We start from the raw sequence: 23,733 nt of genomic DNA, 5'->3' as shown, positions 1-23,733 counted from the left end.
TGAGAATAAGCTGCTTGTTTTTGCTCATATTCCATTCTTGGATACATTTTAGTTTCTGCACAGAATTTCAAGTAAGTGACAGCAAGCACAGTTAACCTTTTGCATTATTTAAAATTATCTGGAAAAATATCAAGGTAGCAAAACTGGTTCATAAATGAGGGTGTTAAATTATTATTTTGTTATGAGTGAGTGTGTGTGTCTCTATCTGTATTTGAATATCTTAGTTTTGTATTTGTACAGTTAAGGAGAGGACATCCAGTACTGTTTTTTTTTGTTTTGTTTTTTTTAAATGACTTAAACCATATTTTGATATTTAACATTTACGCAAAACTACTACTAAATAAATAAATAGTCATTTTAGGAGCGCTGGCACAAAAGTATTTGATAATATATTTTCTTTTATTGCTAAAACAAGGTGAATAAAAGTACATTATTCCTTGTAGAGCATAATAATTTCCTTTGTGTCTACCTTAATAAACTTAATAAGATTCATTGAATAAAAAAATAAAATGGATGCTTTAAAAATAATACTCTGTTGGCCAGCCTTGCTGCTTGCATGAAGAAATGTCCCCTAATCATCTTTAAGTAGTAAATCTTGCATGTTTATTAAGTTTTGCTCTAAAAACTGGAAGATGAAGACGACCTAGGTAAGTGCCAAGAAAACCCAGTCTTGAACAGGTTGATGTTCTCACAGGGGAAAACAAATCTTTTCAAAGTCATTCATCACAGTTCCCTTGCCGGTGATACATCTCTCATATTTAGTGCCAAGTTCTCACTGTGTGTTTATGGCTTTGAAAAGTTCAGCAATAGTGTGTGTGGAGACATCAGTACTTTTTATTACCCTTTATACTGCAACAAGAGGATTCTAGTTTTGTTTTTCAACCCGTGCACAATGGCATTTGTAATAGTTCTGTGCGGTTTGTATATTGTTATGAATGACTTGGAACTGCTATCAGTTTTTAAAAATGTATGTGTTGCCCATATATTTAAAAATTAAATTGTAGTACGGTAGTCTCCGGCTAAGAGAACATCCCTTGGGAAGCAGGCGAAGTGTTCTCCAAGACGGAGTTGGCCACCAGACACAATATCAATCGATCAATAAATAAATAAATATGTATTACTTGTCATGACGCACATGCATCAACATGTGAAATTAACAGAATAAGAGAAAAGCAATAGGCAAGTATACATTAATAAACTATAATAACAATAAAGTAAGACAAACTAACTGTAATAAACTAACTGTCAATCTAATTTAACACAGCACCCCTAAACACATCAATGCAGCAGCAGCTCTAGGTAAATTGAGTACATGTACATGAGCAATATTCAAGACATAAACAAAATTATTTAACAGAATAGTGAAGCAACTCGACAGAACAAGAAACATCAATGTGACTTGTGTCAGATTCAGGTTTTTTTCAAGAGCTCAAACAATTTCAAACGTTGTAGCAAGACGCGTTTCGCCTTTTGTTAGCATGCCATTTTGTAGCGATGAAGTGCACTCTTGAAATCAATACAAAAACAAGGCAATGATAAATGACGGCGGTTCTGGAAAGATTGAATAAACCAATCAGTGTGCCTCAAGACACTCTCACAATGACAAGTCACGTTTGAAAAGATTGAATAAACCATTTGAATTTAAGTTTGAATTTAATTGTGAATATTGGTGCCAACAAGATGTTCTTCTAAGCGAAGTTCCTGTTCCTGAGAAAAGTCTGTTTCACCACAAGATTGTTCTCTTAGCTGAAGTGTTCACTTAGGATGTGTTCCTATACGCGGAGTCTACTGTAGTTAAAATAAAGTGCTGAGGTATTGTAGTTTAAACTCCACTAATTAACATATGATCGAGATGATTAGTTTGTTTTCATTCCTTCCATTCCATTATCAAAGTGTACAATATTTAACCAGAATAAATGTATGCTGCTAAACTACACTATGGTAACACAATTTTTGTTCCTGGGTAGTAAGTGTTATTTCCTAATTGCTTATGCCTCAAAAGTATAGAAAACGGCTATTATTCCCCACAAACGTTGCTTTTGTGACCAGGACAGTGATATTTTGAAATTTACCTATTTCCAATTAGAAAACGGGCCAATTTGTGTCTTTTCGTTCACATAAAGTCAGAAAAAAACAACATATGAATCCAAATTAACATGTATTTATACTAAAGTAATACAAAAATGACTACAAAAGATTTAGAAGTGAGTACTTTTTTGAGAGTTACGATTATACTGTAAATCACTTTCACGAATCAACCCCCAAATGTAGTCTCCCATCATGTTCTCGTTATACTGTCCTTGGTAGCGGCGTTCAAAGTCCACTATATCCTGGTGGAAGCGCTCGCCTTGCTCCTCCGAGTACCCTCCCATGTTGTCCTTGAATTTATCAAGATGAGCATCAATGATATGGACTTTGAGGGACATCCTACAGCCCATCGTGCCGTATTTCTTCACCAGAGTCTCAACCAGCTCCACATAGTTTTCGGCCTTTTGATTGCCCAGGAAGCCCTGAACCACTGCGTCAAAGCTGTTCCAAGCCGCTTTCTCCTTACTAGTGAGCTTCTTGGGGAATTCATTGCACTCCAGGATCTTCTTTATCTGTGGTCCGACGAAGACACCGGCTTTGACCTTTGCCTGAGACAGCTTAGGGAAGAAGTCTTGAAGGTACTTGAAGGCTGCCGACTCCTTATCTAGAGCTCTGACAAATTGTTTCATAAGGCCCAATTTGATGTGCAGTGGTGGCATCAGCACCTTCCGGGGGTCCACCAGTGGCTCCCACTTGACGTTGTTCCTCCCCACAGAGAACTCGGTCCGCTGTGGCCAGTCCCGCCTGTGGTAGTGCGCCTTTGTGTCCCTGCTGTCCCAAAGGCAAAGATAGCAGAGAAACTTGGTAAAACCGCCTTGGAGACCCATCAGGAATGCCACCATTGCAGCCTCTTAATGCCATCTCAGAAAAATGCAGATATGTATCCACTTAGGCAGCTGGAACTAAACTGAACTGGTGGGCTTAAGGCCCCTGTATTTATACTACTATTTATATTACTGGAAAATTCTAGAAGTTACTCCAAGTTTACTCAGCACTGAATCTATCTGGAATATAGGTAAATTTCAAAATATCACTGTCCTGGTCACAAAAGCAAAGTTTGTGGGGAATAATAGCCATTTTCTATACTTTTGAGGCATAAGCAATTTAGGAAATAACACTTACTGCCCAGGAACCAAAAAAAAAAAAATTAGTATGTGTGTGGGCTATTTTTTTTTTTCTTTTTTGCTGTTTACACTTCAGTGTATTGAATTTGGGTTTTATAAAATGAACTCCATGCCAGTTTTAAAACTGAAACTTTTACAATTAAATGTGCTTTTTCTGAAAACTTGGTTTTACTTTTCTACTTAAATCTTTGAATAGAAAGTGAGAAACAAAGAGCATTACACTTCTCAAGTTACACTGGAAGTAGTCTGCGATAATTGTCATTATTAAAAATAAATATTTGAAAGTTAAGAGTTCTTTGTCTGCATTTTCTGACCTCAATTCTGTGTCAACATGGTAACACATTTTAGTCTTGTGATGCTGAGGATTTACAGTGTACCTGGTTTGCGAGGTAGTTCAGTTTAAGGAATAAAGAAGCTAACTGGAGCCAGCTGGTGTCCTCTATGCAGCAGCCAGCAGCTCTGATTTATAAGGTTAGCCTGCACAAGCCTCACTTTTATCCCTCGAGCCTTCTTTCCTGACACTGAATGTAAACAGTGACTGAAGGAATAGGCACACTAGAACTTGAAGGGAGGAGGATCCGAGTGAGCAAAAGTGAGTCACATGCCACCAGAGTGATTAGTGATTGAAGAGAACCAGACCTGGCTTACCGGTCAGCACAGACATTTTTAATGTGTCTGATGTAATAGGGCTGAATCAGCAGATGGCTCCCAGTGGAACAATTAGCTGATATGCTATCATTAACCCTTCCCAACCACATGCATCTTGTTAAGGGGCTTAATGTAATTATTTTTTATTTTTTTTGTTTTAAACAAACTCGAGTTACTTGAGATAAGATTACACATGTTGGGTATTTGTTTTTATTCACATTAAGGTTGTGGTTATTTTGTTTGAGTGTAATCCATTTATTTTATTTATTTATAGAAGACCATGTGCTGTATTTATTACATGTTGTTATTTTTAAATGCAGAAATTATGGCATTGGAGGTAGGTCTCAGTCAGCTATTGTGCCTAGAGGTTATCAGTTTTTGTAATAATGTTAGAATATAGTCTTAGAAGTCTGCCAATCTTAATAGCAAACTGGTGTGCAGAAACTGCATTTTTGATGTTTGTCAGGACCATCACATGCATCTAGTAGTATGAATTTTTTAGCCATTCACTTTCATTAATATTCTAAATCCTTTCAACCTGCAAATAGAAACAGCATGGTGCAGTTTGGATAAACAAGGACCAAAAGGGTGCATTGCGACAACACTCAGGTGTTTAAATACAATATATGTGACACTATATGTCTTAGTTTTTAGTTTATACTAAGCTACCTTTACCATTCAAAAAAAAAAAAAAAAAAAGGAAGCGCCTAATGGCATTAGTGACCAGCTCTTTCTAAAAGTGGTACTGTAACTAGTACAATTCAAGTCTTATTATGATAGTCTGTTTGGTGCAGTTGACTGGTCATCTTATGCCCCTCTCTGTCACCTTGGAATATGCAGATGGAGTGAAATGGTTTTAATAGTCCATAAACTAAGAACATAATTTCATGTTAACATTTTCTTTCTTCAGATTGTTGTCACAGTGTGCTGAAATTAGCAAGCATTAACATAACATGGCAGATAAGAACATGTGTTTCTCCAATTTGATTTAAATATTCCCTAGCTAATCAAAATGAAAATTCTCACTATTCAGGATATTATAAAATGGCTTGAGCAAATTAAGTTCTGTGGTTGGCTGAGCAAGATCACATGACTGTGCGGTAATAAATGTCTTGTCGTACAGCTATGACATCGTAGACCAAGTCATTTACCTGGCCTATTAATATTACTACGCCTTAATAATAATAGTAATTAAAAATGAGTGACTTTCCACAAGTTAGTTTTGACCTTTTCAGGAGGCTTGTCATTTGAATAATTTCTTAATGATTGTGAAGCAGAACAAAATGTCTCTCAGTAAGCAGAATATTAAGGTGTCTGTAAGCAGACACCTTAATATTTCTAACAGACAACTTGAGGAGAGCAAAACTGAAATGACTTGTTGAAACAAAAAAACATCAGCTTGGACTATAAAACCGTGTCAAGTGTTCAATTGGACAACATCCTAAGGAAATTTTATGCAACAGTTAGAAACACTGAAGGAATACAGCATCCCAAGTTTTCTGGGTGTAAGAGCTGGCATAAATCTCTATCTAAACAGTTTCTGTAGGTAGAAATGTCAACATAATAACTGAAACATTTTCATCTGTCGCTAAGAATTGCTGAAAATCTGGCAAAATCGGTCACATCATATATTAACTTTTTATATAGTTACATTTTTATTTATGTAAAAAGAATTTAAAATATGGAGGACTGGTTGTCTTATTATAATCCCACCATGAAAACACTTCAAAACTCAAGTATGAGGATGAAAACTGAGGCTTTAGTCGGAATGGGAGGAAGGGTTTGCTTTCACTGAAAACAGTGGTAAACCTTTGTTTCTCATCTGCAACAAATGGCTTGCACACTACAAGACGAGCTGATGTAAGGACTTTTGTAAACATCTTTTTATAAAATTGGAGTATTGGCGCTAGACTAGAGAATGCGTGTTTAAATGTTATATTACAGGTCTGAAATTAATATTTACATTTCTTATGTCTTGTCATGAGTAGGTACTGTAATCCCTTTCAAAATAAATAGTGCATTTGTCATCCACAAAACTCAAAATTACTTAATACACGGAGCAGTCATACAAAAAATATATATTTATATATTTGTTTTAAACTGAGCATTCAGATCTTTAAAGGAAGAGCTTGTCAAAAAGAATCATTACAAAGATGTGTCATTTTTTTATGTGGTGTTTTTGGTGAAATCAGGGCAGTTATCATGTTTTGCTTCAATATAACTGAATATGTTTTATTTAAAGTATGTAATACATGTAGTATAAACAGAAATAATGGAAAAGTAACAGTGTTACATTTAAAGTTTAATACACTGTAGATCTGCAGTGCAATAAAAAAAAAAAAATACACACAAACAGTAAGGCTCTGCAATGTTTTATCTCTTGTTCAGGTGTATTTTGATGCCATCAAGAGATAACAAGTTCTGCACAGAGAAAGTGCAACGTTCAGTTATAATGTTGGAGAGAATTTAAAAAAAAAAAAAATTAAATTAATGCTAGTATTTAAAATACAATTCTTTGTCTTGCAGCTCTCGGCCATGTTAAAATGTTAGTATGCGGCTCTTAGGATCAGGAACTTTGGCCACCCCTGCATTATTGCAACAGTATTTCTCAGCACAGGATCATGTATCTAGAGTCATTTGAATCAGGTGTATAGTATACGTTTAACTTTAGACAGATAGCTTTTTTTGACTTATTCAGTTCTCCTGAGAGTTTGAAAATAGACTTGGTTTACATTTTTTCAGAAGAATAGAAGTATTGTTATTGTAAATGTGTATGTTTTAAAACAGTGGAACCCATCCAAGTATAGATATGTAATGTTTTGAAAAAGGTATATAAAAGTACACTTCAGAAATAAAGGTCAGGGTTATACTGATTTATTTTCTTATTGCCATGTGGTATGGACTGTAGCCTCAGTCAAACAAGGACTTAAATAGTGCAACACCTGTTCCCTCTTTTTAAATTACACATCAATAAGTAAAGTTAAACAAGGTTTTAAAGAAAGGGGTGTATTGTTTTAAGTTTTTAGATTTAACATACTATATTAAAAGGACAACTTTCAGTTGGTAAGCATCACAGAAATAAATGGTGCTGACAACTTTAGTTTTAAAAATAATTGTATACAGTTTTTTTTTTTTTCCCCTGTACACGATTGATTCTTGTTATGCCACAAATGTTCTTGTGCAAAGCAACGAAAAAGTTAACTGTGGAAGGGCAGGACAATTTAGGTTTTACAAATTACAGAACAAGCTTTGTGGCAACAGTACAGTTAAATTGGCAATCTTTTAGACAGCTTAGTAACTGCCAGCCACCTGCACTTATAAAAGCGCTGATTCCATGGGTCAGAGGTCATCAGATAGATGTCAGCTGTATTTGTGGTGAGGGAACACGTGGGGGAATGCTGTAATGCAGACAACAGAAAGTGATTGTTTCATTCCCTCAGCATATTTCAAATCAGCCTTAAGGAGCTCCATTTGTTCACCGGTTATCCTGCCTCTCAGTTTGGAAACATTGAGTTTGCCCATTATAGGGGTCAAAGATGACTATTGATTGCTAGGACAAGCTGTAAAAATACAATGGTCCTTTGTTAAAGGGTGCAAAGCAACGCTACAGACAGTGAATTAGGTATTTTTTCTAGTTAAAGTTACGAACTGAGGAGTCTGCTGAGGAGATTTTACAGCAGGGGGTAGTGCACTAATGACTTATTTGTGTGGCTAATCCATTTTCTTTCTGTTTGTCCTACAAGATTGGTTCAAAAGAGTGAATTTTAAAAACTGGAATGATTTACTATATATATATATATACACACACACATACATATATATATCTCAATCTCATTTTCTACTTCCTGTGTAATGATGCCACTAATACTACTCTTAAACAACAAGGAAACAGTGTCTGAAGATCCTTTTAATTTATTTTTGCAACTGCTTTGAAGGTTAAAAGAAATTCTTATTCTCTGTATATTTTAAACAGAAATTTTTAATGTTTTGGTAATGATTGTTTATGGTTGGTTGTAATACAATAAAAGTAAATTGACAAATTTAGTTGTGAAATAGTCATTAAAAAATTCAGTAGTTTGATGAGATATTGTATTTTACAGATTTGTGGCCATTATTGCTGCTTGAAAGAGCCCCAAATTTCCAAAACTGTGGTAATAAACATCTGGCTTTGTATTCTACTAAAAATCTCAATTTATTTCTCTAAAATTGGAATACAGCACTGAGTCAGACCAAATATTAGACTTCTGAATTCAGCCTTGGCTATCCTTCATGATAACATTCTGGCAAACCAAACTGATCAAGGTCAAGTTAGCACAGGTCTGGTTATATGAAATAGTGCATATTTAAAAGAAACATTAAAACATTTTAAACTATAAGTTAAACTAAACGTGTTTTTACCTTGTGTTTATTTAGTGGTCATATGCATTGGAGAAGCCAAACACTGGAAGTATTTTCAACATCACCTGGTCTGTGGATGGAACGCAAGTAGCTGGTGCATGTGGAAATGGGCAAGTGATTTTTGCCCATGTTGTTGAACAGAGATGGGAGTGGAAAAACTTGGAGATAACACTGACCAAAAGAAGGACCATGCTGGTATGGTTTTATTAGCTGGAAACGTAATATTTGTTTTTCTATCAATTTCAAGTTACACAATGATGCCCATAGGTATTTACGCCCAGGGGGTTAAGATAATCAATCGTGTAGCTGTCTAAATGTCCTGATACTAATTATTAAATACTGGGGATATAAGGACGCATTTTTGTCTGTTTCACTGTTTTGCAGGGATGCCAAATAAAACCTGCATTGTGACCAGTATAAATAGACATTTTATTAAAGTGGTCCAAATTTGAAATTGATTATTAAAAGCTTTTAAAATGCTTAGTAACCCCTTGCGTGGGATGCATGTCCATAGTGAAATGGATATAATGAAGGTACCAATATTTTGAAATGTGTCTGCTTTACACTGGCAGTGCTAGATTGGATTCAGAATCTTGATGTGTCCACCCACTGTTAAAACATGTATTCAAAATAATTCAATATGTTTGTGCACCACTGTATATGTAAACACTGCAAACAGTTTTATTTTGTTAATTTTATGAAACTCGATTGAGTTTATTTACATTCTCTTAACTTCATCCAAGTTGTTTTCCCATCATGTGTGTCCTGTTATAATTGATTGTTCTGGATTCTCAATCTACAAGTTATACCAAATGTTCTGACTTCTTTATTTTTGTGTTTGATAAAAATATGAAAATGTTCCTAGCCATTTTATACCTTGCCTATTAATGACACATGAGCAGAGTGCACAACATTCTACTTGGCTGGGTCGAATGGGTTACCATTTTGACCAGCATTTTAAGACAAACGTATGTTTTGATCAAAATTATTTTAACCATGTTCCGTTTTTGATAATGTGAGGTCTGTATTAAGACCAACCTTTCTCCTGTATACTTCCACCTTCCTGTAGCCACCCCTGTTTATTTCATGCTTCTATTCTCCTCTGTGCTCCTCTCTTTCTTGCAGTGCTTTGACTAACTGTTTTACCACCGATTTAGTTTTGCACACAAGATGTCTGGGCTGCATCAGATCCCGGGCATTAACGTGACTTCCTCAGTTTCCATAGCTTTCATTGCAAGCAAGTGCAGTGTGGGACCCAGCCAGAGACAGTACATTAAAATAAGTTATACAGTCTGCACATTTGCCAGGAAATCATTCTTAACATTTATCAGTTGTTTTTTTATATATTTTTTTTTTGACTGGACATGAAAGCAAAACTATTTGTCCACATTCAAGGTTTTGTCCTGTGAAAAATATATTTTAGTTGTTTTTTTTTTTTTTTTTTTTTTCCCAAAATTACAGTTTGTCAAACAAATGCCTAATCGTTCATTAAAAAATATGATCATAAACATACAAAGCAATTTTAATCTGTTTGTTCTTTCTTTACAGAATGTTAACAAAAAGCTTCTTTGCAGATTTAGTAATTACCGATAATAAAATATGTACTTTTTAAGCCATTTAATTTTGATGCTCAATTAAAATCCATTGTAAACAAACAAAACAAAAAAGTTAATGTAGTAGCTAAGTGATAAACTATTTACAGGTAGAAAATGCCCAAGACATCGGCACTTCTAACTATACATTATATTATACTACTTCTACTGTACCTGCATGACAATAACCACCTTGTCTTCAAACCTCAGCAGCACTACGTGTTTAAATTAGTAAAACCACAAGGTACAGTTTACATGGTGTAAGCTGGCGTACAAGGTCAGCTGAGACATTTTACAGAATACTGTTTGCACAAACTAAACAAACCAATGTCTTAACCTATTTATTTTTAGTTGAGTTAGATTTTTTGTATGCACATCTGCCAATGGTTTGTGATTTAGGCAGCTAAATTTATTGCTTTGTGGTTATATGTTGATTTATTTCATTTCTACCAATATTTTGTTGAAAAGCTTTCAGTGTCCTAAAATACCCCTTAATCTTTAGTTGCATTTTTCTTCGCATATATGTAATGTATTATTTGTAGTATGTGTGTTGTTCATTTAAGATGTACAGTATTCATAGTTGTAATATGTAATCTGGGAATACATACGTAATCCAAGATGGGCATGAATAGAAGGAAATGTTTTGAAACATCAATGTGTAGTCATGTTGATTCCGTGTAAATCCCAGGACGATAATAAAAAAGGTGTTTTTTTGTTTTTTAAACATGTTCCTTTACAGTATGTCGTCCCAATAATTAGAGGACCAATTTGTTGTATTTTGTGAGTTTCTAGAATGTGTCATTGTTTTCACTGTATGTTGTTGGAGGGTAGTGTTTACATAAAAGTTTTTATTTGGCCCCTTTAGGTGCGGAATGTGCTGAACGATGCAGTGGATGTGTTGGAGTTTCGTGATAGGGTGATTAAGGCGTCGTTGTCCCACGGCTATCTGGTAGTTGCAACCTCACTGCAGTGCTATGTATACAGGTAAGAACATTATACATTACACAGCTAATACAATAAATGTATTATACCATACTTTTTTTATTAAGTTTTATTTGTTTAACTTTAGTTATTACAGTATAAAGTGTTTTCCTTCACATTTTCTTTGTATCATTCTTATTTTTAGTGATGATATTTGAAGGCTATCCACACATTCTGTGGCTTATCTAGCCTACATAGAGTTTTGAATTTTACTAGTGGCACAAGCCATGGGAAACACAATGATCCAATAAAACAAAATTGCCTATATCACATGGTTAATAAACTGTGATTGTTGACATCTTGAGTGAATGATCTGATGCCTCAAACACTTAACCATGTTATATGTACATATGGGCTTTGTATTCTTACTTCTTATTACCATGATCAAATCTTTTTTTAAATTCTGATATACATCTTTACTTTTTCAGAAACACTACAGTATTTTGTACTTTAATACTTTTGTTTATTGCAGTGCTAAGAACTTTAATACTCCACTGATTTTTGATCTGAAAGAGGGAACTGTTAGCTTGATCCTGCAAGCAGAAAGGTAAAATAAACACATTGTGCCAATTTTCATATACTGTATGTAGCCTTGGCTGTCTAGAGTTTTTTTTTTTCTCCTACATGGCCAACAAGGAGTTTTGTAACGCATCCTGTAATAAGCAGCAAAATATTTGGATGCCTGATTAACATATGGAAAAGTGATCATATCTGTTTGTTTTTTTCTTTTTCTTATGCAAAGCTAGAGTGCATACCCTTTTTTCCTTTTTTTTTGTTTAAATTGGATCTCATTTGCAAATCCAGTGGGGTAGATACTGGACAGATTATACTTTTTCAAATTGTGTTTTGTTGCAGAGCAAATGCTGTGCTTTGCATAAGGAAAGTAACTCCTTAATTCAGATGTTTAACTTACACCTTTACAATTCTATACACCTTATTGGACTGTAAACACCTCACGCAGAACACATTGCATGCTATGTAATAGCAAATCAATTTAACAGAATTGAATGTTTTGCTTGTAAATGGAGTGATAAACCTCCGGTTAATCCCTAGTCCTTGTGGGCTTATATGGGTTGTGTTCACTGTGTCCAATGTTTATCTGTGTGTGCTTATAAAAATTGATCATGTTATATATCCATAATGCTTTACTCAGTAATGTTGTTCTCTGAAAGTATGAAAGTCCAAATTGCATTGCAACATTTCATATGTGATTTTTAATTTCCCCAGACATTTTCTGCTAGTAGATGGAGCAGGCATCTATTTGTTTTCATATGAAGGACGCCTCATTTCCACTCCCAAGTTTCCAGGAATGAGAACCGATATTCTGAATGCCCAGACTGTCTCTCTTAGCAATGATACTGTTGCAATTCGAGATAAAGCTGATGAGAAAGGTAATGTGAAAATCATGATTTCTTTGTCTGTTTTTGGTTTATACCAATACAGTTCAATGCCAGTGTCAGTTTACACATCGCTTTATTAGGTAGACATGCATTTGGAATCTGTATTTTTCAACAGGAAGCTGAACAAGGAGGGGTGGGGGTGGGGAGTTTGTAACGGTGCTGTTTTTAAACAGGCAGTATTATAAGAAAATAGGAAACACAAAGACTAAGACTGTTTCCTTTTAAATTTTATGGCAACCAACAGCTTCTTTCCTAATATTTTTTTTTCTTCTCTTAATTTGATTAGTTATCTTTTTTATTGATGCCCTATCTGGAAAACCACTCGGTGATGGCAAACCTCTTACACACAAGGTAGGATGATGAGTTAACATTCTTGTAAAACAAGGCTTAGATTTTGTTTCTACGTTACATTTTCGCTCCAAACTCAAAGCGTTTAGCAGAAACCCATGTCTACTAAACATCCACAGCTCTTGGTTTAGGTAGTCTGAAATTTGTAGTTTTTTTTTTTTTTTGAGAATTCTACTTTAAAAAAAAAAAAAAAAAAAAAACCCAAAACACCTGCACATTAGAAATACAAATGTGTACTGCTTCTGTGGGTTGCATATTTTTCTTCATTGAAGTATGTGGCTGTGGTATTTTGCCAGATTTTTGCTTTCTGTTCTATTTTATATAATGTTTTATTTCCACATTAAATACAGCATGGTGCAAAATGAACTAAAACTGAAGATTAAACACACACTTAATCTTTAATCCTTGAAAGTGTGAGTTTAAAACCTGCTCTGTACTTGACTAATAATTAACTTACTAAATTACTTACACCATTAATGTATTTTGTGTTATGTCCAAAAGCAACAATGCAACTAGTGCTGCATCTATATATCAGTGTTTTTGTTTTGTTATTCTGTTTAATTTATTTAAAATAATTTCACAAGTTTGTACATTAACCTCACAGACGGGCATGCAGTTGTCCTATTCGTGTCTCCCAACTTAATTTTATTTATTTCAGACAGTGACACATTTTTAATTTTGAACAACATTTTTTCGGTGTATAATCTCAAAAGATGATTACTATACATGTAAAAAATTTATTTAATCAACTTGTTATATATATATATATATATATACATACACACACACACACACACACACACACACACACACACACACACACACACACACACCACAAACCAGGAATTCTATTTTTTTTATTAGGAATTAAAAATAAAAAAATATATAAAAACCTTCAATAAACAATTTTAAAGTTCTTAACTGGTTTCTACTGTTTCTGAAATCACGCAACTTCAGACAAATGACAGTATGGTCAAAAATCAGCTTCTAATATTTTTGTCCACGGTAAGGGAACAAGGTTGAGGAATTGAGTCGTCATCAATTTCAGATAGCTTGTTGATTAATCCAATAAGAATATGAATGTTTTGCTTTACAGTGCCTATAGAAAGTCTACACCCCTTTTCAGAATTTTCACATTTTGTTGCCTTATAGCCTGGAATTAAAATTCATAATATATATATATATATATATATATATATATATATATATATATATATATATATATATATATATATATATATATAATGTGTGTATATATATATATATATATATATATATATATATATATATATATATATATATATATATATATATATATATATTTTTTAAAAATTTATCTACACATCCTACCCCACAACTTCCAAGTGAAAAACAATATTCTAGAAATTTGTAGAAAATTAATTAAAAATAAAAACTGAAATAGCTTGGTTGGATAAGTGTTCACCCCCCCTGTAATAGCAATCCTAAATTAGCTCAGGTGTAACCAGTCGCCTTCAAAATCATACACCAAGTGGCCTCCATCAGTGTTAAATTGTAGTGATTCACATGATTTCAGGGTGAATTCAGTAGTTCTGTAGGTTCCCTCTGCTTGGTAGTGCATTTCAAAGCAAAGACTCAACCATGAGAACCAAGGCGCGTTCAAAAGAACTCTGAGACAAAGCTGTTGAAAGGCACAGATCAGGGGATGTGTATAAAAAATATCAAAGGTCTTGAATATCCCTTGGAGCACGGTCAAGACGATTATTAAGAAGTGGAAGGTGTATGGCACCACCAAGACCCTGCGTAGATCAGGCCGTCCCTCCAAACTGGATGACCGAGCAAGAGGAGATTGATCAGAGAGGCTACCAAGAGGCCAATGGCAACTTTGCAAGAGCTACAGGCTTTTATGGCTAAGACTGGTCAAAGTGTGCATGTGAGAACAATATCCCAAGCACTCCACAAATCTGGCTTGTGTGGTAGGGTGGCAAGAAGGAAGCCATACTCAAGAAAGCCCACCTTGAATCCTGTTGTGTGCAAGTGTGCAAGAAAACATTCAGGAGATTCTGTAGCCATGTGGCAAAAAGTTATGTGGTCTGACTAAACTATCACACACATCACCTAAAGAACACCATCCCTACTAAAGCATGGTGGTGGCAGCATCATGTTATGGGGATGTTTCTCATCGGCAGGGACTGGGGCACTTGTCAGGATCAAAGGGAAAATGAATGGAGCAAAGTACAGAGAAATTCTAGTGAAACCTGCTGCCATCTGCAAGAAAGCTGAAACTGGGATGGAAGTTCACATTTCAATGACCCAAAGCACACAGTCAAACCTACAGTGGAGTGGCTAAGGAACAAAAAGGTAAATGTCCTTGACTGGCCCAGTCAGAGCCCCGACCTAAATCCAATCGAAAATTTGTAGCATGACTTGAAGATTGCTGTCCATCAACACTCCTCAAAGAACTTGACAGAGCTTTAACAGTTTTGTAAAGAAGAATGGTCAAATATTTCCAAATCTAGGTGTGCAAAGTTGGTAAAGACCTATCCCAACAGACTCAGAGCTGTAATTGCTGCCAAAGGTGCTTCCACCAAGTATTAACTCGGGAGGGTGGAGACTAATCCAGTTATCTTTCAGTTTTATATTTTTAATATATAATTTTTTTTTCTCAATCAAACCTTGTTCCCCCTTAACAGTGTGAAGTATGGTATGTAAATAAGTGGAAACAATTCCTCATTTAAATGCATGAAACTCTGAGGCGCAGACACAACAAAACGTAAAAAAGGTTCAAGGGGGTGTAGACTTTTTATAGGCACTGTATATGCATGGTATCATACAAGTAATAATGTTCTTATCTTGTCACTTTAGGGAACAAAAAGATTCTGACGGTGAAATCTGTGAAATTATTTGTTAATTTCAAGCCCATCTGAAAACTAGAAGCCGACTTAGGGGTCGACAAAAAATAAATCCAAATGACATGTCATCAGCATTAAAAATCCTAAGGTTTAGCATCAACATGTGTTTTTTTTTTTTTTTTTTTTTTTTTTTTTTAAAGTATTATTTAAAACTAAATCTGTAAATACTTTTTTCTACAGATTTTGTGTAAACAAATCCTAAACTGTTCAGCTGCACTTAAGCCTCTGCCTTTTCTGTAATTTGACCCGAAACTTTTTTTGCAGCCTGCCTGCTGTCTCTGCTCCTCGTGTAGTTAAAGAATGAAGCTCTGACAATAACAGCCCCTTAATCTGGTAAACCAGGCAAAGAAGAATATTGAGTAACTCGACTAGCTGCTGCAGACACACTTTTTTAGCTCTCTCAGTTTGAATTGCCAAGAGAAGCAGGTCATAGCTGTTTGGTAGTCAAAGTGCTCATTGAATTAACTTTTCATTAAAGATTAAAAATGTTCATTCACGCTAAATAAACAATAACGTCGTCAAATCACTGTTGTAAGCATCATTAACTGTTTTTAACCAAGGCTAAATTCAATAAAAGCTTTTTGTGTTATTCTGCATGTTTAATGAAGGTTATTTGAAAAAGAAAAAAACAAATTCTGTGTAGTCTCTGTAATGCATAGTTTTCTGATACCAAAGGCTGTAATAGATAGCCTTGTTCTATTGATTTGAGTATATTTCTACTTCAGTGGCAAATTTTGCTTTATCTGTTTTTCCCATGATTTAACATTCTGTGCAATACCGTGAACATGTGCTAAGAATGCATCATTCTTTTTAATGTACATGGCATTCTTGTGTATTACTCATCCATTATTCTCCTAATACACAATTTAAAAATAAAATAACTATGACTTGTACTTCCATCCTGTACAATACACTCTGCCCCTGTACTTTTTGGGTGGTAATGTGTTTCAGCTGAAGACTCTTTTAAAGGTTGGTTTTAATACCTGTATTCAAATCTGTTTTTTATACACACATAGCACCTGGTTATTTCAATTATATACATAAACAAGGAGAGTTCTGAACTCTGAAACCCAGGACTCCTCTTAAAACATTCTATGAGCATTCCATGTATCCATTGCTGTAATAGGATAAGTCCTATGAATGTCTTCACTAAATACTTGTATTGTGTCATTGTAGATGGAGATAATGGAAGTTGCTTTGGACCAATCTGGATCCGCTAATGAAAGAAAAATTGCTATTGTTGATAAAAATCGAGACTTGTACATCACCTCAGTAAGACGATTTGGAAAGGAGCAAAATATCATCAAAATTGGTAAGATTATTTAACTATTTTATTTTCTGAAATGTTATTGTATGTATTTTGTCAGTTAAGCATTAAGACAAGGTGTGGGGTGGGGGAGGTGGGGGGTTGGGGGGTTTCCTTGTTTGTTGGGAAGGACAATCAGCCTTTATAAACTGCATGGGATTTATTTCCAAAGTGCTTTAGTATGTTGGAAATGCCAGCATTTCTTTCCAAGAGAATTGTTTTTCCTAAATTACTTTGAATCTCATAGGGGAAACAAAATCAGGCTTTAATTGTATGATAAATGTAATTCTATTGCTGTTGGGTTTCCCTCATGTTTGGAAAGGATTCACTTTTTAGCCAATGATTATTAAAGCATTGGTTTCTTTTTTCTTTCTTTTTTTTTTATAATTAGTTTTATTTTGGAAAAGAGAGGTAAAAAGTAGATCACTTTTTAGAACCTAAAAGGGACAACCCAGAAGCCAGTTTTATCTAGGTCTTTACACCAAAATGTGTGAATTAAAAAAAAAAAAAAAAATGCTTTTAAGACATACAACATTCTCAATCAAATAAAGAGTTTTTAAAAATGTTCAGAACACAGTAGGCAAAAAAAAAAAAAAAAACATGCATTCAATAATGTGCATCTACAATTCTTAAACTGCAGTAAACTATTTAAGAACTCTTTTAAAGCATGCAAGGAATTCAGAACAGACACTTAAATCCCCATTGATGAAACAAGATTTGTGTGTATGCATGTCTGTTATATTAATCATCTTTCATATCATCACCGGCTGCAGGTTTCTTCTGGAGTTTACATTGTTATATTAAGCACAATCGTATGTTTCCTTTGACACCAGGTACCATGGTTTACACTATGGCTTGGAATGACTCTGCAAATATACTCTCTGGAATTCAAAATTCCTTTTTTACTGTTTGGTATTATCCAAACACTGTATATGTGGACAAAGACCTTCTGCCAAAAACGATATATACAAAAGATGCAAGGTACTGTACCACCCATTTTAAGTATTCAAACGGCTGTCATTTTTATAGAGATTTTGTTGTTGTTTTTGTATCACTTTCTCAAGAGATCCATTAACAAAACACACAGGAAACACTCCTGTTCATTACTCTGGTTTCAGTATTCAAATATGTTTACTGACTGTAGCAAACTGTAGTCCTTTGTTTTAGATGAGTGAGGCCATCGGACATGTATTCTTTGAGTTGAAACAGGTAGGTCATGTCCAGTGTTGAAGGTTTCTTTGATTTGGGTTACGGAAGCAACTCAGTTGCTTGGTGCAGTGCATGAGCTGGAACCAGTATGACCCGCTTGTGACAGGAGCACTGCTTTGCAACTCCAGCATCACCCGGGACACTGTCTTGGTGGACATGTTGGTCAGTGCAGCTGCTGGATTGAGGGAGGAATCAGTCTCATGGGCTTCCACTATCTTGTGAAGTCACTGAGACCCTTCTGTTTTTTTTTTTTTTTTTTTTTTTTTAAATAAATGATTGTTTCTGGTTTTTTGAACACTCACATAACTGATATAGGTCTAGTAGATCACATACATTGCGTACCATTTATCATGTTATTTCTTTTTTTTCTACTTTGTTTCAACAGTGAATTCAGCCAAACTCCTCAGATTTTTAATTATGTAGGAAATCAGGTTACAGTCAGAAGAGCTGATGGCTCCTTAGTGTACACCAGCATATCTCCATACCCAGCCATCCTTCATGAGTATGCCACTGCTTCCCGTTGGGATGATGCACTCAGACTCTGCCGCTTTGTGAAGGTAAATCATTTGTACAGTCAAGCCATTAAAGTTCCATCCTTTTTATATTTTATGTCTACCTTAACATAGTTTAACAAAGCCACATGGTTATAACACTTGTTTAATCTTAATGTTTTGTAGAAACAGGGTTAAAGTTACATATTAATACAAAGGGAATATGTTTTCTGTATCGTGCAGCATTTTATGTTGCATTTAAATTATTCAAAAACTAATTTGTAATTAGCAAATAAATTACTTGTAATATACTCTGTAATCAATTTACTTGAGGAATTGTATTACAGTACTTACAGGAAAACTTTGTTATTTTAATGAAATATATCAATGCCAGAAGTGCAGAATATTAGAAACAATAGCATTTAACCAATTTTAAAAGTTTACACATCACTCTGTCACACACGATCATGGTACCATTGTTCTGTTAAAACCCTTTTCTGTCACTAAGTCTTCTTTCTTTCTCACTTTACTCTGTGTTGTAGACTACTACTTCTGATCAGGTGAGTTGATTGTTTTCTGTGGTTCTTTCTACTAAACCACCATTCACTATGTCGGCTTTCTACATTGAACACATTGCCCTATAGGTTTGATTTACACTTTGCATTATTTTTACCTTTCATTTAAAAATTTTTTAAAAATAAATAAAATAAATAAGTGTATACCCCTGGTGGATGTAGCAAGTACCACATTTAATGCATGTGGTTTCTTACATCCTCTATGGACAGTGTTGCCAGGGGACGGATTAATGGTTACACACTGTCGTCTCAGCTGTATTTAGAGAGAAGTTTCAAAGAGCGCTGTTGAGACTGCAGGGGGTTACCAGGATGTGATGGACTAAATAGAAAAATGTATATGTTTAATAGGGGTGGGTACCAATATTGATATTTTGATGTTATATCAAATAATAATTTCCATATCATGATATCGTGGGATTAAAAATAAATTCAGGTAGGCTCACAGAGAAATACTTTTTATTGCCAATACTGCTAGAAATACAAACACGGTACTATCAAGTTTATTTTATATTAAGATACAACAAACCCTATACGTGCCAGTCGTTGTTAGTCTCATAGGCAAACACCACACATTAAAATGTTATTTAACCATTTTATTCCATTGATTGGTGTTTTTCTTTTTCAAATAACCAGACTAACAAATGTATTTCAAACATTCAATAGCTGTAAATCAAGAAATACAACAAATCCACAACTTGTGTACTCTCTCTCTCTCTTGTGTGCTCTACATCCTGTTTCCTCTCACCGGCCAATCCCTTAACGGAAACTATATCCTGTTTTCAAAAAGTGCGAGCATCACCTAAATAAGAAACAGGATTGTTTTTTTTAAAGGGATACACACCAAAAAACAAACTTAACACTATATATATATATATATATATATATATATATATATATATATATATATATATATATATATATATATATATATATATATATTCAGAGAACTTGCTCACAAGATACCAAATGCTATTTGCATGCTGCATTAAGCAGTCTTGGAATTATTTTGAGGTAAGCACATGCATCAATGATTCATTGCATTGCACATGAACTTTCGGTATTATAAATGAGATGTGCTTTTAAAACATCAAAACGCATCTTAAAATAATGCAACTTGTCAGGGTATATACGCAGAGGAGATTAAATTACTTCTGGATTGGATTGTGTAGTCTGTATGCAGGGAAGTATAGAAATATATCTGGTTTGAGGTGGCTGATGATCACATGGAAGGAACACTAAAACAATGTAACATGACCTTGTTTTTCTACATGGATGTTGTGAAGCAAAGCACCAGTAATTTAAAGTAAGTTATTGCTTTTGTTATGTAAATATCTGTTAACGTATATATGTTTGATTTTGCAATTGTGTTTTTTATGTTGTTGTGTGTTTTGGAAGACTTCGATGATATCTATCGAAATACATGGACGATATCAATATACAATTTTCATATTGTTGCACACCCCTAATATTTACATTCAGCAGTAAACCTAAAGGAATTGGGTATTATACCATCTTCCCCCTAATTTAGGGTTTACAACTTACGATATAAAAAGTAAAACAAGGAAGACTTTGTTTGAATCCAGCTTGGGTTATATGTGAAGTATGGACAGAAGTACATAACACTAAACCACATAGAAGACAGGCATAATTAGTAAAGGACTCCTCCTGCAGAAGTCCTGGATGAATGATATTAAAGTAATTTCTCCACTAAAGGTTTAAGGTAAAACTGTTGATAATCACAATTCATTTGAGCTTGCTAAGAATTTAAATCATATAATTTTAGTGTATTTTTTATACAAACTGTTCTGATAAAAAATAATTTGAAAAACAACATTTAAAAAATACCTAAATATCTAAAATGTCAGAAATGGGTAAATCAGCAATATTTCAATTGAAGAAAAAAACTGTTCACCCAACACTTCATATAAAAATTCTACAATACGGCGGCAAAGTCATTTCATATGCTGTGCTAAAACTTATTTTTACTTTTGAAAAAAGAAAACGTTTCAGTTGAGGTTAAATAAATCATTAACGAGAAGTCTGTATCAGTCACCATTTTCCGCAAATGACCCCTCTGTATCTGGGAAATGCCCTGCCCATGTCCAAACATACAGGAACATGAATTTGGTCTGGTGACTAGGCCAGTTTTAAGTGCGTGTCTTGAGAGATTTCTGATGAACCTGTTGGAGCCACACTTTTTATTGCAAAAATCTGTCAGCAATTACTGTAACATGTACACAAGAGTTGTGTGAGTACATGTTGAAGCATGTTACATTTTACAGTGTGCCAGAGGTGGTGACTCTCATTGTGTTTACTGATTACATATAATAATTTGGTTTTATATGTCATTCGGGGTTAAAAAAAAAAATACTTATAATGTTAAATGATGAAACCTTGAGCAAGCTTTCTTGCTTTCTTTCTTTCTTTCTTTTTCTTTCTTTCTTTATTTATTTATGCCAAGGGTCAAATTCTGTTCTTAATTAATGTTCTGTTTAACACAAGTACCCGTCTCCTTCAATCAGACTTTGTTTTGTGGATTAGTAATAAGGAATCCAAGATGCTCCAGCTGTTTTGTGCATGTTAGAGCATCATTTGGAGCACTGTCTGCCCTATTAGTGAGACACTAATAATTCCAAACTACAACATGCAGACGGAATAATAGACCCCCCATCTGACAGACGCCAGTGTAATGATGGTCTTATCCCTTTTAATAATGTTTTTTATGAGTGTATATTTGACCAAAATGTAAATTGTATCTATAGTACTTGGGCATAGCTGCTGGACTGGGTGTACAGTATAAGTGGATTTTATGTAACAATAAGATCAGTAGTTAGTAAAGAAGTTTTTGTGAGATAGTGCATTATAACTCTTCTCCTTCTAGCTGTTGAGACTATAAGTACATGATGGTTTGTGTATGTAATCATGATCCTACAGTGCATTTCCTGTTGGAATATAATATATATATATATATCGTATATATATATATATATATATATATATATATATATATATATATATACAACACAAAAACGATAGAACAATTTTTAAGGAGGTACTATTATTTAATTTTTATTTTATTGTGGTAGAATGTAAACAAAAGTGGCATTTGTCCAATTTTCCACTGAGTTACAAACAAGTCATATGAATTTAATATTGATAAAACAAACCATTAAATGAAACGCCTAATGACAACATGTACCAAACATGTAAGTCACTTGTGCCGTTATTTTTATCTCCCCCTTAATGAAACAACTCCTTTAGATTTGTTTTTGAAATACAATATGTGTTTGTGGCTTATTTGAATTGTTGGGCATGCTTCCTATTAACAAACACGAGCTTCTTCTACAGTAAAGCTGTTCAGTCAGTATGGATTAGTTTGTTTATTGTAACTATGATAAATTAATGGTTTATTTTTATTCTCTTACTTTCTTTCCAGGAACAAACACTGTGGGCCTGCCTTGCTGCAATGGCAATAGCCAAGAAAGAACTGACAACTGCAGCGGTTGCTTATGCAGCAATCGGAGAGGTGATAAAGCACTTTTAATTACTGATCTTCTGATTTGTGTTCTTTGCTGCCCCTTGTGTTAATATTGTAGTGCAGTTGTCTGTGTCACAGATTCTGTAGCCAATCGCACAGTCCGTATTATTTTTTAGATTCCCGTATGTCTAGAATCATTTTGTATATATCACACAAGCCCTGTACTTTTTAAATGAAAACAGTGTTCTTTTAGTTTTGAGAAAAGAAATGGGAAACAAAATGGTGTATAGTAATGATCAGAACTTTACTAATTGTGGAAATGTAATTTTCTTCCTGAGATTGACAAAGTTCAGTACATCAATGCTATAAAGGATCTCCCATCCAAAGAATCATCAATGGCTCATATGATGCTGTTTAGTGGAAATGTACAAGACGCAGAAGGGATTCTTCTTCAAGCAGGTCTTATATACCAAGCAATCCAGGTTCATATAAACCTTTACAACTGGGACAGGTAATAATATGTATTTTATTTATGTTATGTGTCCACATGCAATGTTGTAATGTGCAGAGGGATGGATAGATATCAAACAGGTAATAAAGCAGGTAATAGTCTTTTTTTTTCTTTTTCATTTATAAATTATTTGTGCAATACTGAATGAGCCACTTCAAAATTTTTTGCGACATTTAAAAGGCTAAGAATTAAGGAATTGTGCAATGCACACATTCGTTAGTACTCTGGTATTAATAAAACACAAAGTAGCTATTTTATTAGTACTAACTTGTTTTTTTGTTTTGTTTTTTGTCTTGTACATTTTTTAATAATTGGGAAAATAAATATTTCTGTGGCAAGGAAGTGGTGTGTTTGATTGAAACTATTTGCAGGCCTAGTTATAGCTTGCTTCTTTTTCCCTCCTAGGGCGCTGGAACTGGCAGTAAAACACAAGACACATGTTGACACTGTTCTAGCTCACAGGCAGAAATACTTAGAGGATTTCAGCAAAAAAGAAACCAACAAAAGATTCTTACAGTACTCGGAGGGAGTAAGTAGCTTAATTTAAAAACAGGTTTAATCCATTAATACATATCCAACTGCAATGAACATCCTATATTTTAAATGTTTTAAACTTGTCAAATACAAACTCATAAGATCTTATTATTTTGGAATTACGATAATCTATTTATTTATTTAATGTATTTAATTTTG

General features: G+C 34.1%; 1 protein-coding gene across 2 annotated transcripts in view; it reads left to right on the top strand.

The window, feature by feature from the left end:
* The window catches only part of ift80 (intraflagellar transport 80 homolog (Chlamydomonas)), a 52,115-nt gene that overhangs the window by 27,204 nt on the left and 1,178 nt on the right, over positions 1-23,733 (top strand). Inside the window, exons 9-20 of one of the 2 annotated variants that reach the window (XM_041264023.1) lie at positions 8,274-8,453; positions 10,716-10,834; positions 11,304-11,378; positions 12,059-12,222; positions 12,518-12,582; positions 16,647-16,782; positions 17,610-17,757; positions 18,371-18,542; positions 19,019-19,036; positions 22,488-22,577; positions 22,868-23,040; positions 23,446-23,569. In XM_041264023.1, the coding sequence (XP_041119957.1) occupies positions 8,274-8,453; positions 10,716-10,834; positions 11,304-11,378; positions 12,059-12,222; positions 12,518-12,582; positions 16,647-16,782; positions 17,610-17,757; positions 18,371-18,542; positions 19,019-19,036; positions 22,488-22,577; positions 22,868-23,040; positions 23,446-23,569 (1,464 nt within the window). The remainder of the gene's footprint in view (positions 1-8,273; positions 8,454-10,715; positions 10,835-11,303; positions 11,379-12,058; positions 12,223-12,517; positions 12,583-16,646; positions 16,783-17,609; positions 17,758-18,370; positions 18,543-19,018; positions 19,037-22,487; positions 22,578-22,867; positions 23,041-23,445; positions 23,570-23,733) is intronic. The other variant, XM_041264024.1, reaches the window with a different exon arrangement.

Source organism: Polyodon spathula, chromosome 11 (genome assembly GCF_017654505.1).
Source record: "Polyodon spathula isolate WHYD16114869_AA chromosome 11, ASM1765450v1, whole genome shotgun sequence".
Taxonomy (NCBI): Eukaryota; Metazoa; Chordata; class Actinopteri; order Acipenseriformes; family Polyodontidae; genus Polyodon; species Polyodon spathula.
This window is presented reverse-complemented; position numbering and strand designations above follow the sequence as displayed.